Source organism: Podarcis vaucheri (assembly GCF_965113315.1).
Source record: "Podarcis vaucheri genome assembly, chromosome: 6".
Lineage (NCBI taxonomy): Eukaryota > Metazoa > Chordata > Lepidosauria > Squamata > Lacertidae > Podarcis > Podarcis vaucheri.
The window spans coordinates 10,207,837-10,228,124 of record NC_138764.1 but is presented as its reverse complement, the minus strand read 5'-3'; the positions used below and the strand labels follow the sequence as shown (position 1 = coordinate 10,228,124).

The 20,288-nt window shown below is 40.4% G+C and overlaps 2 protein-coding genes across 3 annotated transcripts in view; one reads left to right on the top strand and one right to left on the bottom strand.

Moving 5' to 3' along the window:
- RALGPS2 (Ral GEF with PH domain and SH3 binding motif 2) overlaps nt 1-20,288 on the bottom strand; it is a 99,727-nt gene that overhangs the window by 31,478 nt on the left and 47,961 nt on the right. The window lies entirely within an intron of this gene.
- ANGPTL1 (angiopoietin like 1) lies at nt 1,961-18,675 on the top strand. The gene is made up of 5 exons (XM_082229096.1): nt 1,961-2,312; nt 7,765-8,595; nt 12,634-12,827; nt 14,997-15,267; nt 17,857-18,675. Exons 1-5 carry the CDS (start codon nt 2,282-2,284, stop codon nt 18,042-18,044), a joined length of 1,515 nt encoding a protein of 504 aa, XP_082085222.1. The 5' UTR covers nt 1,961-2,281; the 3' UTR covers nt 18,045-18,675.

The window sequence follows — 20,288 nt, the reverse complement described above, 5'->3', positions numbered from 1 at the left end:
TCTGGGGTTGCGGCGCTCATCTCGCTTTACAGGCTGAGGGAGCTGGCGTTTGTCTGCAGACAGTTTTTCCGGGTCATGTGGCCAGCATGACTAAGCTGCTTCTGGCAAACCAAAGCAGCGCACGGAAACGCCGTTTACCTTCCCACCGGAGCGGTACCTATTTATCTACTTGCACTCTGACATGCTTTTGAACTGCTAGGTTGGCAGGAACAGGGACCGAGCAACGGGAGCTCACCCTGTCGCGGGGATTCGAACCTCCGACCTTCTGATCAGCAAATCCTAGGCTCTGTGGTTTAACCCACAGCGCCACCCGCGTCCCTTGATGTGTATATTAGGGGAATGTAAATAAAATGCAAATTTTAGTGAAAATAACAAAAAAATGCATGCTAGAAAAAATGTCTATAAAACTATGTATATTAGGCAAAACTGCAAACAAAAATGTCCATATTAGGATAACTGTGCACTATATGCTTGAGAAGTTTTGTGAATACTTTAAAAAAATCACAAAGTGATGCAGAAATCTAATGAGCTGATTGAAAAAATGAGAAAGGGAAAGAACCAAAACTGACAGATTTGAACGCCACTTGACCTTGCCAGAAGTGATATTTTTGAACTGATCCTTTGCCCTAACATATTCTTCCCAGGCTTCAATGTTACAATAAGGTTCTTCCAAAGTGCTAACCTTATATCAAAAGGTCTCCTAGGAAAATTTCGAACTAGATTGGTTGGATAAACAAAGCGTCACCAGTCCTCACTGCCTGACTGACTACAATGCTGCAATTGTATACTGCCAGTCCAACATGAAGTCAGGCCTTAGTTTTACTCTCTGAATTAAAGTAATTATTCTTAGAAATGCATCTATGGTGATTTGGCGAGTTTGCTTACATCTAAGTTAACTTGGGGAACTAAAGTACTTAAAAATAAGGTTTGCTCTGCTCTTCTACATTCTGAGAGTTATTATATGCCATACTGTAAAAATAAATGCTTGCTACAGATAATTAAAAACTGCACTGATTCTAAATAAACACGATCTTCATAAATTGTACTGGCAGAACTTTAAGCTTTTGAAGTATTCAAGTACTGTAGTTAAATAGAAAACGATGCAGAAGGGGGCACCTTTGAGACATGGTGGGGTGCCTTGAATTTGTTCATTATCTCTGTCTGGTTGTTGAGTTTAAAGATTTGGCAGAATGATGGCAGCCAATGTAGGATAGTTCAATGGTAAAATTAATTTAAATTACATGTAAGTTTTGCAGGTTTCTAGCATGAAGTTCATGCAATTGTTTACCTTGCCTACATAGATATTTAGAATAAAACATTAAGATAATTGCTATTAATCAAAATTAAGTGTTTTATTTTCCTCTCAAAATACTGTAAAACTGTTAACTGGCATGCGACTCTTTCTTATAGTACTAAAGAAAAGTCCAGCTCTCTCCCTTCCAACATATTTCTCCATGTATGCAACGTTCACAAAAAGAATTAACATTATCTTCTATTTTATTGATTACCACTGCAATTTAATAAGAACTGTTTCTTATTAAATAAACTTAAAGAATTGAAGGTGACATTCTGGTCTGCATTCTTCGGGACTGTAACTGCTTCATTTTACTGTTAAATTCACTCAGCCTGTTTCTTCCATTTCTGGGAACACAAAATGAGTTTCCTAGCCTGACAATCTCCAGTCATAACTAAGCTTACTACTGCAACAACTCGACAGGGATCTTTAGGCTGCACAGCGAAATATTTTGCAATTGCCTAAACTTTTCTTATTGTTTCTCTATCTGCTGCCCTCCCTTAAACCAGCAGACAATCTCTCCTTGTTCATACTGTGGTTCTCCCCCTCCCTCTCCCCCTCCTTCCCCCCTGCCAGTTTTCTCCTTTTTCCAAAGGTTGTGGGTAGGAAATCCTTCGGAGTCTTCCCCCGCCTCCTGTTCTCCAGTGACATCATATATGGGCTGACTGCTTAAAGTCTAGGCATGCGTTTGTTTAAGAAACACACCCAAGTGTGCAGTATATGGAAGCAAGGTCTACTGTTGCTGGCTAGGGCATTTCAGCATGCAAAGGCAAGGCAAAGCAGCTTCAAAATATCTCCATCTTTCCTGGAGCAGAAGAAAATGATTTTGATATGTGGTTCTCTTATTAAACCAAATGGGGTGATACGTACTCGGATGTAATATATGGCAAGAGAAAGCAGCCGTTCTCCCTAGAACATCGCAGATTGCCAGACAATTGTTCTGGCACCAGGAGGAGAATCTACACAAAAGGGGGTCTGTGGATTTTTATGCTCCTTCAGAAGAAAAAGCCATTGCAAGGTTGGTGTCTATACATTTTCTTTGTTGTCAATCGGCACACAACTTTTCTGTAGTTATTTCAGTTTGTAGATTACATATGGATGAGTCTGCTGCTACATTTTATGTGCCGCCAAAATTCACACATACTAATGCACACAGTTTAGTTTTTTCTTTTATTGAATCCAATAAATTTTGAGAGTGCGCCATTACAAGAATAAGGTTTAATGTTCTTGACTGCATTGTTTCATGTTTATACAAGAGGGAAGGAAATCCCCCCCCCACCAACATTCAGAAAAGCTGGCTGATGGTGATCATGAAAAACCAATTGTACCGCTTGATCTGCACAACAAAAAGGATTTTCTTAGGATTCCTTACTAAAACATTGACAGTCCTACTAAAAGAAAATGAAACTAATCAAGAAGTACCCCTGAAATGGTGTCACAGGCTTCTCCCCAAATATATTACTAGGAGAATCTACAATTAAAGTCTTAACTTGCACTTTTCCTATTGATAAATCACTCTTCCTGCTGTACACCCAAATGGACATTTTGATCAGGGGCTCTCATTAAAACTTGGATTTTCCATTGCCATTTAACACTTTCTTATTCATGGAATAGCTTTTACTGTCTAATGACTGTGTTAACCTGAAGGAATTTACTGCTTGAAAAACTAAAAAATTGCATGACCAGTCCTGAATGGGAAAAAGTAAACCCAGCGTAAGTTGTTAGTGATCCAGCTACAAGTATTAATTTTGAAAGCGTATAGCTGAAGATTACCCAAAAGCTGCAATCTACACTGAACATCACAAAGAGCAACAGCTGACTATGAACCCTGGATTCACAGTAACAGTGATGTTCCATGTTACAGTGGAGTAGATTAATAACACGATTTGCAGATGAAAGTAACAGCCTGGCTTCAATAACTAGCTCTTAAAATGATTGCATTTTAGAATCTATCATAGTACATAAAACTAATACATGTAGTAGACATTAGCTCAAATTATTATCAAATGTTTATTCAGACAAAAACAGCATAGTTCCTTAATTCATTAGGACATCTAGCTGGGGAACAAGGTTGTCTCTGGGTCTAGGGTCACCAATATTCACACAGTCAGCACTAATGGTAATAAATGGACAACAGTTTATTTCCACATTTCGTGTATGAAAAGCAATTTCGGAGCCTTAAGCAACCACTAATGACTCCAAGAATTACTATGAAGTCATTTCAGGAGTTTTTTATTAGCTATACTTTAAAATGTGGGTTCCTGTGTTATTTAAACTCCATAACATTTAAGTACTTTAATAGTGGTTTTAAAGGTGATTTAAAAGAATATATTCTTTAAAATATGCCGATTAAGTCTGGAATATGCTAATACAAGAGCACACATTTTTGCTGTTAGTAAAAATGAGCTTTCAACATTAGTTTCCTTGAAGCTACTGCTATTTAGTTGCAGTAGATGCTCATTTCAACTTTGACACTGGCTGTGATTCAGGGACTTTCCTCACTGTAATCTTTGAAAGATAAAGAAATCCAAGTTTCATAGCTGACAATGGGAAACCTATGTTTGTACTTGCGGTAGCTCATTTGTTGGATAGCTGCCATCATGTGGAAAGAAGCCCAGTTCATTTCAGCAGAATGTACTTTCGAATAACCAACACAAAACAACAAAACAAATAATCAATGTAGGACATAGACTGGGTCTTCCCAAACATTTCCTCTTGAACATGAAACTGCACCTAGCTATGAACAGCTTTCCTAAACTCCACCTGATAGTGTAGGATTAAGAACAGCAGTTGCTGGAAAAGGAATGCAAGAACAAAATGCATGTGTCCATGGATTGCAGCCTACGAATTTTAGGATCAATTTAGTTCCAGTACTCTGAAAGTGAGATGAACCATTTCTGCCCAAGAAGACTTAAAAATCAACACTCTTAACCAAACTTTGATGTCAACACACATGTGATTAACACAATTTAACATGGCACTACTGAGATTAGGATTCTGTACTTAAATGTCTGCAATTGACAGTTTATTTTGGACTACAATATTCTGGCAAGGATTGGGATGTTCAACATATTCAAAATGTTTGCCAGATTCAGTGGTGCACAAAGATATGAGAAATTGAAATGGTTCTGTGTATAGAAGACCGAATAAGAAACATACATTGCAACTTAGGGTCCACACCTAAGATTTTTGTATGTTACTATGAAAACCACCATTCAAGTAACAAATGACCTTTTTGTACACATGTCAAAATATGCTAAAACCCTTGCAACCCATTTATGAAAGGTACAGTTTCAACAATACAGTACTGTGAAACTTAATCAATCTTGAGCAGATGCCTTTGTTCCACTATGTCAATTCAGCTAGGCTGGCTTTGCTTTAAAAACAAAACTTTACTTGTTACTAATTAATGTATAGAAAGTTCAGTGAGAAAAAACAAGTTTCCTCAATTGCCTTTAAAGAAGTAGTTATGTTGCTTTAGGTAAAGTGTTGCTCACAATACCCATCTGAACTCATCTAGAAAATTGAGAAAGTAATAAATATAAATACACTGGCTTGCTTTGTTTCCATAATAATACAATGTGTTATTGAACAATTCACATTCGGTAGGTTAACTTCAGGACATAAAGGGTCAGTTGCCTTGGTAGGTGCTGGAGGTTTTTAAGCAGAGGCTGGGTGATGCAGCAGAGGTTTTTCCTATATTGGAGCAGAGAACCTTTGGAGGACACACAATGATAACATACATTATACACTAATAAATTAAGCACACGGTAGAAAACAGGGTTACAGAATGGATTTCCTCACACTGACAAGGCACTTGAGGAAGGAAGCCACACAGCAGCACTGTGTCCATTATATAAGCACTAAGAGCAATCTTAATTCTTTGAGTGCTAGTTGAACCAAAATGGTGCCAGTCATACATATGGAGGTATGGGGGAACTCCCAAGGTTTATAAAAGAATAAAAATATTGAGGGGGAAATCCCACAGGACTCCCCCCTCCAACCAACTTTCCAATGAGGACTGATCATCTTTTATTGGTCACAAAGTACTGATTGACTGTTGGAAGGGAGACAAAAAAATCTGTCAGGAGTGGAAATGGAACTGAGCATTCTGAACAGGAGCACTTCAACATTTTGCTGCAGGTTCCACTTATCTGAGAACAGAGAAGGGAAATAAACATAAGGAAAATTTCAGAGATTTTATGTGGGGAAAATGAGGGAGTTCTCTTACGATGGAATGTTTAGGGGTTCATAAGAAATAGCTTCCTTGAAGTCACCAATGCCTAAAGCTATGAAAAACATTGAGCACTGTCCCCATGGGTTCTTATTTGATGCATACATCAAAGTACTTTCATGTCAGAATATTCAATGTATAATGTACACCCATGGGCAAATGGATCTGTCCAATAGCTGCTACTGTAAGTGATAGGTTGTAGTCAAAACTGGTTTTTGCTTGACCCAGACCCTTAAGTTTTCGAAGAGTCTAGAAATTATCTTCCAAGTACCCAGAAGGGAACATCTTAACAAATACCTATGGTAGTAGTATCTCATAAACCCATTAAGTATTGAAGACAGCCTCAGCTGGGAGCAAACTAGATATGTTTGTTGAAACACTCAAAGAACTCTAAGAATGCTTGCAGAAGCTATGCTGGTTCTGCTTTTGCAAGACTTCTTATTCTATTATATGCTTGGTCATTCTATCTTTAACAGTACTTTCCATTTTCCCCAGAATAGATGTTAAGTTAACCAGCCTGTAATTACCAGGAAACTCCATGGATCCCTTTTTAAAAACTGGTGTTACATTGGCCACTTTGCAAACCTCAGCTATGGAGGCTGGTCTGAGGTACTATTTATATATTTTTACTGGAAGACCAGCAATTCTACATTTCAGTTGTTTAAGGACTCTCAGGTAGATGTCATCTGGACCCAGCGAATTTGTCATTTTTAAAAGGTGTAATAAGGCCTAGAACTTTGTCTCTTGTCAGCACTATCTGACTCAGTTCCTCAGGCTCTCTTCCTGTGATAATTAGTTCCAGCACAGGGATCTGTTGTTAGCAATGTGCTCCTCAAATTCATTTTTTAGCATCCGCCTATATTTATTTGCCTATATAGGTCCGCCTATATTTATTTGCCAAAGTTTGTGTTCATTTTTGTTCTTCTCATTTCAGTAAGACTTTCATTTTTAAAGGAAACTGGTCTTTAATAGCTTCTTTTGACTCTGCTTGTTAATCATGCAATCATCCTCTTGGCAAGGTGGAACATTCTTGATCCGTGGTATACATTCTTGCTGAGCTACTATTGTGGCTCTAAATAACTCCCAGTTATTCTATATTTTGATCCTCTTGCCTTTGCCTTTTCCCTTTCCCCTTGCCAATCTCACCATTTGGGAGAAGACTGTGAAAATTGAATTTGATAGCATTATAGCTATGGTTCCATGGCCAACTGTTCTTTTACACACACACACACACACACACACACACACACACTTCTGCCATTACAATGAAAAACCTAATCTAAACAAGAAGTAGTAGAAGAGAAAAAGAGCTATCAGAATACAGAGTCCTCTCTCATAGATATATCCTAACTTTTTATCCCATACAGAGAAGGCTGAACCCTCCCATCTCTCACCTGGCAGCATTTGCCTCTTTCTCCAAGCCTCCAATCCTGGGAGATCTCTGCTTCCCTGCTCGGAAGTGGCTAGTCATGCTGGGCTTGCAAACAGGTCCCCCAAAGTCATTAACCCACAAACAATTTATTATACTTCCCTGCCCATCTACACATACCTATGTTAGCCAGAACTACTTCAGTGCATTGACATCACATGCTGCAAATATGAAGCAAAATGGTTGGAGGCAATTGTCTTCGTCTATCCCACAGAAGTGCCTCAAGATCATGCTACTTGCCTGTTTGGCCCTGAAGTACTAGATTATCTGATGCTGAAGCAACTCCAAAGCAACACTGCCAAATAGTGATGCAAATGGTCTTAGTGCTTTGAATAATGGGGGAAATCTACAGAACCACCATATAGCAACCATTAGACTGAAGGAGAGGCTGCTGAATCCAGGAAGGAATTATTGCAAGGTCGCCTTTAGATTCACCTTCATAGAATTCTAGAAGCCTATTACTAGTATTATCTCTAAGTAGTTGTCAATCTATTAGAATTCTCCTGCATTTTAAAACCATTCCAAGTCACGTTTTATAGCATTACTACTGCCCAATAGCTCATATTTTAGTTGACTGATCTATTTGTGGTGCAAATATATAACATGATTTCCTTCCCCCCTTATTTTTTTTTTTACTGGGAATACAGTATGACTACCGTAAGTTTGGAGGGGATAACACCCTACAGAAATCTTAGTAAATATCCTACAGAAATCTTAGTTCTCTATCCTTGGTGACCGATGGATTTCATAGTATTTTTAATAAAAGGACCTTAACAACAATTTTTTAATTTTGTTTTTTCCATTTAGCTTACTTGAAAATGAAGGCATTCTCGTGGACTTTGAGTTTGCTGTTACTTCTGTTACTACCAAATGGACACTGCACAAAACAGCTGAAACTCAAAAACACTCTCAGACGAAACCCACGTTCTACAGAAGGAGAGGAAGGGAAAAAGTGTGGCTATACATTTATTGTCCCTGAACAAAAAATAACCGGACCAATTTGTGTCAACACCAAAGGGCCAGGGCCAGAGAACAAAAAAGATGAAATTACTAGAATGGACATTGAGAATCTGAAGGATGTATTATCCAAACAAAAGAGAGAGATTGATCTCTTGCAGCTAGTGGTGGATGTGGATGGGAATATAGTGAATGAAGTAAAACTGTTGAGAAAAGAGAGCCGCAACATGAATTCCAGGGTTACTCAGCTGTACATGCAACTTCTGCACGAGATAATCCGCAAACGGGACAATTCACTTGAGCTTTCCCAGCTGGAAAACAAAATCCTCAATGTCACAACTGAAATGCTGAAAATGACTACAAGGTACAGAGAACTGGAAGTTAAATATGCAACACTAACAGATCTTGTAAATAATCAGTCAGTCGTCATCTCACTGTTGGAAGAGCAATGTCTGCGGATATTCACTCGCCAGGACACACATGGCTCTCCTCCTTTAGTTCAAGTGGTGCCTCACCACATTCCTAACAGTCAACAATACACTCCTGGGCTCCTGGGAAGTAATGAAATTCAAAGAGACACAGGCTACCCTAGAGACAGAGATGTAAGGCCACCCCCCGATCCTGCTACTTCTCCTACAAAAAGCCCTTTCAGGATCCCACCGTTAACTTTAATCAATGAAGGTAAGACATTTACGGCTATTTCTAGAACTATTATCTATGAACCTTTGGGGCGGGGGCTTCTCAGACAATCTGAAGACTTCTGGTTGGTGACTGGGAAGAAAACACAAACCAAAGCCAAAAATCACTGCAGAATGCTCTTACACTCAGATGGCCAGTTTTCACCCGAAAGCCTTTGTCCCACAAACCTGCTTCTTTCAGTTAGGAATGACCAAATGAAACCTTTTCAAAAGGGTGCTGACCAACTTATGGAACTGTATGAAGAGTGTTCTGACCTAAGAGACTGTAGTTTTGTCAAGCTCTTTGTTAAAGAAAGTAGCATGGGCCATTTTCTTGCACCTTTTACCTTCTTCATATCTTCTAGCAGCTTTAAGCAGTTACATTCCAGCAGCACACTGTAGGCAATGTAGGTCTCAGTCCAGTGTCTGAGACCATTTACTCACAGCAAAAGGTTTGTTTGTATAACATGTTTATGTATACAGGCAATGCCTCCAATGGCTGCAAGTTTCTACCCTGGTAAAATCTACAAAATATTGTTGAGGGTGTGCTATGTAGTCAAGCTTTCAAGTTATTTTTTTCTAAAAACAAAAGGCTAAATTTATTTCAATGGTGACAAATTATTCAGACAATTGTAAGCTACAGGACTAAAACGATCATCCATTTGAAGAGGCCTGACATTTCTGCAACTGATATAGATTATATGGACAAGAAAGTTAAGGGAGAATTTGAAACAGAGATCAATATTACTGTCCTCTAAAGGTAACTATCTAGCTGCTATAATGTTTTAAGGGGTAATGGAAGATTATGGTTCAATTTTTTATTATTTTTATTATGACACCTGTTGATACTGATACACACACACACACACACACACACTATTTATTTCTGGAAAGGGTAGAAGAAGAGAATATTGTAGCTAACAATCTGCTTCATTCAGCACATTCTTGATGATAATTTACTAGCAAACTGTGAAAAATAACCTGGGGATTACAAGAGCTGTAGAAAGTATCCATGAATGATATGATTTATGATACATCTGGAAGAAATTTCACTTCTGCAACAGCCAGGGTTCAAAACTCTACATTTTAAAATCTCCCATTCTTCTATCTGTGAAATCATTCCTTCTTGCATATTATATTCTTCCACAGAGAAATGCCTAGCTTTTTCTTCTGTCACAGCTGGCCATTTTGACCAGCATTCAAAGAAAAACCACATACTGAATGAAATATTGAATGAACAGCTGCTGATACAAAGAGGGATACAGTGCAAATGAAATACTAGATGTAAATAGTACTTAATTATTTGCATAATATGTAACGCATTGGGAACAGAGCTAATTATTAATCAAGGTATAAGGCTGCCCAATCATACAGCAACAAAGCAACACTTTTGCCATGGTGTTGGAGGACACTTGCCCTTTCACATTTTAACATAGCAAACATCTTAGAATCTGACTGCTGCGTAAGTGTGAATATATGAAATTGGGTACAAAAAGGCAGACCTCAAAAACGAATCTGTGCACAGTGTCTTGTAAACAAGGCCCACTAAATTCTCCATCACTTACTCGCACCTTGGTGTGGGCAGAACTGTAACCAAAGTAACACAACTACCTATTTCTCTAGCATTGTTGGGAAATGCATTTATTTAAGGCTAGAAGGATATCTTTACAAGTTATGAATAGCTTTTGCAAAACTATTTATAACTTACTTCTCCATAAATTGATCAATAAAAAAATCCTTCAACAAGAGATGAATTTCCATACCCTCAGAGTTTTACCCACATGGAAAATTTACAATGAGGTGGAAGACATTTGTGCAGAGCTGTTCACCCCAATGTTTTATGAAGTTTCTGAAACACGAAAAACTGGCTACAAAATAATCTGACATGGGCTAATAAGTCCTAAGAATTGAAAAGAAGTTAAGTCTCACTTCCTTGTTTCTTTGTTTTCATTGCTTGAATCTGTTAATATTCTACATAATTGAAATATATATAATTGAAATATATATAATTGAAATATAAATGTCTATAATTGAAATAATATATAGAATTATATTCATAAGATCTGGAAACTTCCTTCAAATGAATTGAGAGCTTAACAGGCAGGAGGCAACACGAAAGTATTTTAGATGTTGCTTAGCTTTCCCCCCTCTCATATTTCCCAGTGGAAAGGCATGTGCAGCAGGAGAGGGGAAATTTGAGGCTTGAAACCACTAGTGAAACAATCTTCTTGTGCATTCGTTTGAGACATTCTCTTCCCTGGACTTTGAAAGATGGAAAATGTTCTACCTAAGCTGGGAAACATTGGGGAAGGGGGCAGGAAAGCTTGCAGGAGCACATACTTTACTTTTCTTTATTAACTCCCAGGGTGGTTTCCAATAAAATTATAAAACTATAATAGAACATATCAAAATACACATAGGATAAAATCCAATGTAAAATTATTACAAATGAAGAGCAGTAAATCTGGTGATTTACTGATTTCATCAGAGTGAAATCAAACAACTCAAATCACTCATAGGCCTAAAAGAAGAGGTATGCGTTAACCAACCATCAAACATCAGAAACTCATTAATGTTGTTGCAGCACGATAGAGAAGGTCGTGCCCCATGTCATTGCATAGTGAGCCTTGTTCAACAGTGGGACATTAAATAGACTTTCCTTCTAAACACAGGCCCGGCCACTCAGTAAAGGGAAAGGAAGAATAGGAGGCACAGTGGTGCCCCGCAAGACGAATGCCTCGCAAGACGGAAAACTTGCTAGACGAAAGAGTTTTCCGTTTTGGAGGTGCTTCGCAAAACGAATCTCCTATGGGCTTGCTTCGCAAGACGAAAATGTCTTGCGAGTTCCTGCAGGTTTTTTCCCCTCCCCCCTTTTTCTAAGCCGCTAAGCCGCTAAAAGCCGCTAATAGCGTTAATCCGCTAATTCGTCAATGGGCTTGCTTCGTAAGACGAAAAAACCGCTAGACGAAGAGAATCACAGAACGGATTCTTTTCGTCTTGCGAGGTACCACTTTACCTTGGTCGTGGGTCATTCCGACTTTACAAATCAAACCATACTTTGGGCCTAGTAATATATAGGTAGCCAATGAAGATCCTTGGATCATCCAGTCCAGTACAACAGCATCTGACATATATCGCATGTAGAGACAGAGATGGGTGTCATTTGTATATTGGTGACACCAAGCCCCACCGCAATGAGCACCTCCAACGGCTTCATAATTATCATTGGGGGCAGAACAATCTTGCGGAATCCCACAGCACAACCGCCAATGGATTAAGCAGGAGGTTCTCAATATCATTCTCTGCAGCTTGTCCGGCAGGAAGCAGCAGAATCATTGCATCACTGTGCCTCCAGCTTCCAACCCACTTCAGCAGTACGCCATGGGCAATGGTATCAAAAGTCGCTAAGAAATCTAAGAAACTCAATAGCGTTGCACCCCCCCTGTCTCTCTCCAATTAAAGGTCATCAACCAAAGGGATCACCTCTGGGCCTGAAGCCAGACTGAAATAGTTCAAGAATTTGCATGCAGAAATTGCAGGTTCAACACCTGGCAACACAAGCTGAAAAAGGAATCAAGTGCCAGGACTGAGAAAGACCGCTATTCTAGAACATGGAAACAATTACTGGTCAAAGTAGACACCACTGAACTTGATGGACTAGTGTGACTTATCTTAGTACAAGTTAAAAATGTTTAAAAAATGATTTTCCACACCTGCAAGCTACAGCAACTTTTAGTATGCACTTCTTTACCTCTCTACCCTAGGCATGTGAAATAAATGATACCTTCTGATTAGGAAAATCTGTAATGATTTAGAACAGTTTGCAAGTTTGGTCCTGCAACTGTTAGTTTTGGGCAAATGAGCATTAAGAAAAACAAGCCGTAGTTACTGTTGTCAAAGTGAAAGCATAACAATATCTTATGCTGGATCATTTTTATGCATGTCAGCTTAATAGCTTTTTACAAAATATTTTACTATTAATGTAGTAAGCACCATTACAGAACTCTGACGTATTTTTAAACTCTCAAATTGTTTTCAAAAGGTCCATTCAAAGATTGTCAAGAAGCAAAACAAGCTGGCTACTCCAGCAGCGGGATTTATATGATCAAGCCTGAAAACAGCCATGGACCTGTGCAATTATGGTGTGAGAACAGCCTTGATCCTGGGGGCTGGACGGTTATACAAAAAAGAACAGATGGTTCTGTGAACTTCTTCACAAACTGGGACAATTACAAGGTAATCTTTTTTTTAAAAGACTCAGGCAGCCAACAAGTTATGGTGCACTATAAAACAGAAATTATATGTTCCTTCCTCAGAATTATTTAAAGCATGTGTGCATTGGAGGCATCTCTGTACCTGCTTCAGAATTCTTATGTCAAAGCTGTTCACAATGGCCTCCTCTACGTGCAATGTTAAGCCACACCATGGCTTAGTGCAAATCAACAATCATTTGGGCTCCCACTTTGCTCTGCCTTGGTAGTTTTGCTGTTGCGCTGAGAAAAGCCTTGGTTTAGCTTAGCATGTCATCGAAACCCAGGGAGCCTTGTGGCTCAGCTCTCTCCAGACAAACTACAAGCTTTAACTAAGCTTTGTCCTATGATTTACAGCTCATGGCTTGCCCAGGAGAGCTGAACTACAAGTATGGACACCAGGCTAAGCCAAACCATGGTGTAATGGTTCCTAAGGGGTTGCTCATGCGCAAGCAGGCAACTATCTCCCTGGCTGGGTGCTAGAATGCCAAAGTAAACCTTATCTGTCCGGACTGCCACTCACCCGTGGCTGACTCAGTCGCTGGCAGAATCCGTCAGTGGGCGTTTCTTAAACTTCTTCCAGCAAAGAAGCTCTTTGACGCCTAGTCTCCGCCTACCCACTCTGCGCAAAAGCCTTCTGCGCAGGGAGGGCGTGGGCAACGGAGGACCCCTACTCTCCCCGCTGGTCCCAGGCAAGGAGTCAGGGGACCGCCTCGCCACTTCCCCCACCTGCCCCCCTTCTCCACTGGTGCTACGCTGATTCTCTTCCCCAGAAGATGGGCTGCTTCTCCCAATCCCTGGACGCTCTCTGGAATCCCTCTGGCTTTTGCTCTCTCCCTCCGGCACTGATGGCAGTTCCCTGACACATGGCTTAGCACAGTGCAATAGAAAAGTGACCAGGAAGGAGCAAAGAGTCTGCCTTTAGTGCAATCCTCTACATGTGTACTCATAATTAAGCCTCACTGAGTTCAGAGGGACGTACTCTGAGATAACCATGTATAGGTTTGCAGCCATAATCTCACTTTATGTCCATCCCTTTCCTTTCCATTTTGTCCTGTCAATATTTAAGATTATGATATTTTAATTCCTTATTAAGCATTTTAATGTTATACAAATAGGATAGTCATCCAATTAAAAAACTCTTAGTCTGCAATCCTAGACATACTAAGAAGTTCCACTGAACAAACTTATTTCTAAATAAGTATGCATAGAATTGTGCTGTTAGTTAGCTGCTAGTCTTAGTTCATTAAAAAATTAAATCTGTATTAGCAAAAAGCAGAAATACTGAATCAAAACATGTATTTTTAAATGATAAAGGAGGTATTTCACCTCTTAGTCTCTAAAAAAGTAAGAAATGACTCTTCTAAGATGGAATTTGCCATCTGCAGTTTTAAAAAATGCATGGATTCAAATAAATTGTTTAAAAGCTGCTTCTTGATTAACTGGAGTACCATTTAAGTTGATTAATAATAATGTATTAACCAAACTGCAGCCATAAATATTGCAGCCATATGAATAAGTAACCATCTTTGCCATCACAAAAAAATAACTGAAAGCAGATAAGCAGTCTGAGAAGGAAGATGCAGTGGGACAATCCTGTACCCACAGGACACCCTGGCTGGTTCAGAAGGAGTATCTTATATGGGTTCTGTTTTCATCCCTGCATAGAGAAGGAACCATTATGAACTCAGCCTAGAATCATGTGTGGTGTTCAGGAATTGGATGTACTGAATAAGCATAGCCAAAATCTATGGAGGTGGGTAGAATTCTGTGGCAGGTCTGCTCTAGTGGTAGAACAAAGACCACCCTCTTCTGAAAATGGCAGTCCATGTTGAGCCACCTCTCCCCATAGTATCTGGTACAACATAATGAATGTTGTGAGCATCTTACCAGCCAAAGATGCGGGAGGTGGTACAAGGAAACATACAGCAGGACATGAGGTGAATTGTGCTAGATACTACAAAGGAAAAGGGAAGAAGATGAACAATACACATCTTTCTTTGAACTCTCCCATCAATTAGGGTTCAGTATTGATTGGAAATTTATCCCAGTGTTTAAAGACACCACTTATAGTTATGTGATATATTAACAGTAAATAAATAACTTTCTAACTGAACTACAAGGCAATCTAATCAGAATTGTTTTGTTTTAACAGAAAGGATTTGGAAATGTTGCTGGAGAATACTGGCTGGGACTGGAAAATATTTACTTACTTTCCAATCAGGACAATTACAGACTTCTGATTGAGTTAGAAGACTGGAGTAATAAGAAAGTCTATGCAGAATACAGCAGTTTCCGACTGGAACCAGAAAACGAATTCTATCGATTGCGTCTAGGCACTTATCAAGGGAATGCTGGTGACTCCATGATATGGCACAATGGGAAACAATTTACAACACTGGACCGAGACAGAGATATGTACACAGGTAGGAAATACAACAGTATATAAATCTACTGTTTCTTATTACAAGAAAGAATTGTGGAAATAATTCTGATCAAGTGAAGCAAAATTTAGAAAACAAACAAAACTATCCTCTAATGTTCAAGCTCATACACAAAGCATCTTCATGTACGATGACTCAAACATGCACAACTGGCACGTTACTTTTGGCAATGGTAAAACCACGTTAATTTCACACAGCAAATGTTCAAACGCACCTTCATATCCTGAGAACTACTATTTACCATGCCAGAATAAATATGGGGCCAGCAAGCCTTGCTCTGCCATCAGAAATTACCCATTCACACTATGTAAGGGCACATTCAAAGCTAGAAATACGTAAAACTACATGCATTCAACATGTAGGGACTTGCCTCTATCCAAATCTAGTGAAAGATTTGGGGCTTAAAGAAGACTGCAAAGTACAGGTTCATAGTAACTTCTGAAGAATATAAGACACAGAATATAAGGAAGGTACTGTATTATACTCAATGTATCCAAAACAAATTACACCAATAAATATGCAATGAAACCAAACAAAACACTGTTAATCAGAAAAAAACAAATCAGACACTAGGTTTTGACAGCTTATTCTTTCTCAGTTCAGTCAATTTTTCAACTGTCCTTGGAAGGAGTGGTAACAGCCAAGCTCCATCCTTTCGTTAGTCACAAAAGCATAAGAAGAACTAAGGTAGCAAAAAACAGAGGATAAAATAAAGATAGGAAGAAGGACTTCCCCAAGACTCAAACTAAAAAAAAAGGGGGGAAAGGTAAAGGACCCCTGACAGTTAAGTCCAGTCACAGGCGACTCTGGGGTTGCGGCGCTCATCTCGCTTTACAAGCCGAGAGAGCTGGCGTTTGTCCGCAGACAGTTTTTCCTGGTCATGTGGCCAGTATGACTAAGCTGCTTCTGGCGCAATGGAACACTGAAACCAGAGCAGTGCATGGAAATGCTGAGCAACGGGAGCTTACCCTGTCGCAGGGATTTGAACTGCCGACCTTCTGATCGGCAAGCCCAAGTGGCTCAGTGGTTTAGACCACATTGCCACCCGCGTCCCTTAAGACTCAAACAAGAGCTAAAATCCAGAGGGACAAAATGGGTGAATGAAACCTAACCATCCCCCCCCCCGTATCTTATCCTTTGAGCAGGAAAGAATGGAAATGGTTAAGGCAGGATTCTATCCTCCTTACTGCTGCCCACCTAGCAGTTTGAAAGCACGTCAAAGTTCAAGTAAATAAATAGGTACCGCTCCGGCGGGAAGTAAATGGCATTTCCGTGTGCTGCTCTGGTTCGCCAGAAGCGGCGAAGTCATGCTGGCCACATTACCCGGAAGCTGTCTGGAGACAAACGCTCGCTCCCTCGGCCAGTAAAGCGAGATGAGCACCGCAACCCCAGAGTCGTCTGCGACTGGACCTAACAGTCAGGGGTCCCTTTACCTTTACAGAATCAAAGAAACCTGTTGCAAGTAACATTGTGAAATTTCCACTGAAGCAAAGGGGATAAAGGTAGAAAGGTATTCTCAAGACAAGAGTGGATCCTGTTTCAGAGTGAGATATAATTCCTTCTAGAGTAAGGAGCAATAGGCAAGTACAACACATCCCCATACTCAAGATGCTTTTGGGCAAAAGCACAAATATTGTGACAGGGTTCTCAGTTCTGAAACACTCATAAATAATTGTAAGTAGGAAAAGCTCTATGAACACTAGACATATTAGCAAGTACATACAGATCCTCACTTACGCCCCACAAAGAAGGAGCACACACACATCACGGAGCTCTATTACGGAAGCTTATACACAGCAGTACTATTCTCTTAGAAACTGAAGTGAGAATACTGAGGTAGGAACACGTCTCCTAGGTCTTGAGAATGACTGCCAGAACAGTCAATTGTCTCTTGAACAAGGACAATGACCTTGTTCTAGAAGATCAACATGCAAAAGGCACAATTTCCTTAACAGAGACCTTTACATTCCTTAGCAAGACCCTTACATTTTATTTGCATGGTGAAGGACTTTTCAAGCAACATAGACCTGATTTGGGACACCTAGAAGTCTACAACTTCTTCAGAATGTCAAGACCTTAGGAAGGAGCACCACTCAACCACTATGTGGGCACAAAGAATCATTGTAGGACCCTATATCAGCAAGTCCTGTTCTGCTGTAAGTTGCAAAGTGAGAGCTATGGGCAGTGCCACCAGATCCATAGACTTTGCAGCTAAGGAAACCACACAAAATATCTCCACTTTCTCTTATCTTACTTTAGAGGCTGAGAGGAGTGGGAGGGAAAGCTCAAAGTTGACCAATGAAGACAGAACCATTTCTTCACCAAAAGACATGGGACCATTTTTAAAATTAGTCCTGATTCTGATTTCCAATGGGAGAAGAAGCTACTTGCTCAGCAATGCGATGCCACACTACTAAATTCGGGTTGAGGTCGGGGGAATGTTGCAAGATCACAGCTAGGAGAGAAATGTGCTTGCAAGCTTAAGCTTCCTATTGGTTCAAAATACAAAGACTATTAAAGTAAGTTATTTCTGCTGTGAAATTTCACTTAACGTTTCATTTCTTCATACAGGAAACTGTGCCCATTTTCACAAAGGAGGTTGGTGGTACAATGCCTGTGCTCATTCTAACCTCAATGGAGTTTGGTACAGAGGAGGACATTACAGAAGCAAGCACCAGGATGGGATTTTTTGGGCTGAGTACAGAGGCGGATCATACTCGCTAAAAGCCGTTCAGATGATGATCAGACCCATTGATTGAGATGCTCAAAAACATTTCCAAAATATTCTCTTGAACTTCAAACTGATGTTACATTTTGAGTTGTTTGCAAGCCCTACAAAGTATTATTTTAAACATTTCTTACTGTGATATTGTATATGATAATTATGCAAGTTCTAATTGCTCACAAAGGAAGCAGGATTCTGCACTTAAAATAAATTTATGTTAATACAAGGTGTATGGGATTTAGTGGCAGTAATTAAACCTAACAATTTTGCAGGCTACAAGAAAACATCACGGATGCAGAATAGTTGAACTTTCGAACTGAAGTACAAGATGCTGCTGCTGTGTGAAGCATGCAACTCAATTCATTTTCATAGATTTAAATCTATTTAAGTTTTATTTCAAGGATTACTTCCAGTGGAAATCTAATTTTGAGGTGTGGGCACACAAGTCACAAAACAGACAATGAACTAGAGAGCAACTCTGGTTTTGCAGGCGCATTTTGCATCAATAAAAGTATTCTTATTTTAAAACAGTAATGGTAACTATCATTAAGTATAGCTTTTACAGGACATGTGAACTTTGCTGCCCTTTGGATAGGAGGGCATCATGCCTAAACCTTAATCCTAAATATGAATAAAATAATAATAAAACAAGTATTTATATAGCATTTCCCCTAAGTGTTCAATATCCTTCACGTAGCTTCTGAGTAACCCATTCATGATACTGTGAGGCAGGCTAATATTATTATTAGGCTTGTGTTGCAGATTGGGATTCAGTCCGAAAGATAAGCCATGCAGTGAGTTTAAGGCTAGACTGATTGAGGGACTTTCCAACTACAGTGGTACCTCGCAAGACGAATGCCTCGCAAGACAAAAAACTCGCTAGACGAAAGGTTTTTCCGTTTTCGATTTGCCTCGCAAGACGAATTTCACCTATGGGCTTGCTTCGCAAGACGAAAACGTCTCGCGACTTTGTTTCCTTTGTCTAAAAACAAAGACATGTTTTGTTTATAAAGTTAATTTATTTTCCCTTCAGTTTTTGAACTGCTCTTTACAGTATGTGTGACTTTAAAGAGCAGTTAATAAACTGTTGTTGTACCAAATTTGGCTTTGTTTGGACTTTTTTTGACCATAGGAACGCATTAATTGATTTTCAATGCATTCCTATGGGATTTCGTGATTCGCAAGATGAAAAATTCGCTAGACGACAAAACTTGCGGAACGAATTAATTTCGTCTTGCGGGGCACCACTGTACGGGTAATTTGTTCATGTGATTAACTCTATAAGGTAAAGGTAAAGGTACCCCTGCCCGAACGGGCCAGTCTTGACAGACTCTGGGGTTTGTGCGCCCATCTCACATCTATTGGCCGGGGGCCAGCGCTGTCCGGGGACACTTCCGGGTCACGTGGCCAGCGTGACAACGCTGCTCTGGCGAGCCAGAGCCGCACACGGAACGCCGTTTACCTTCCCGCTGGTAAGCGGTACCTATTTATCTACTTGCCCCCGGGGGTGCTTTCGAACTGCTAGGTGGGCAGGCGCTGGGACCGAGCAGCGGGAGCGCACCCCGCCGCGGGGATTCGAACCGCCGACCTTTCGATCGGCAAGCCCTAGGCGTTGAGGCTTTAGCCCACAGCGCCACCCGGGAACCAAACATGTTACTTGGAAATAACTTGGTGGTCCACCAGTACTTCTAACTAAGTAATGCATTCAGCACAGAGGTCGTCAAACTAAGGCCCGCGGGCCGGATATGGCCCACCGGGCTCGTTAATCTGGCCCGCAACCTTGCAGACCCTGCCGCCCACTCAGTCAGTCCCCACGCTAAACAGGCGCAGTGCAGAGGCCTCGCCGCACGGAGACTGACTTCCATGACATGGCACGGATTCTGATTGGCTGCAGGAAGCTCCTGCAGCCAATCAGAAGCCACGGACGCTTCTGGGCACTGCCCCTTCCTTCCTGCTGAGGTGGCCGAACAGGAGGAAGCAGCTAAGAGGGAAGGAAGCGGCAGTGGCGCGGAGGCTGCCGACGAAGAGGCAGCATCGGTGGCTGCGGTGCCTTTCGGGAGGGGGGTGCTTTCAGGACCCCCTTTTGCTGACCCCTGATTTAGCATCTTGGCATAACCTCTGGAGCTGACTGGGAAGTGTGAGGGAGGAGGGGGAAGGGGAAGCTATTGTGCGTTTCTTGGTGTAACACTGGATTTCACCCAGTGAAATTTATGGAGTAGCAACTGTTTTATTTGTCAGGTTTCTTAAAATTCTGACATTTACCCAATTTAAACATCCT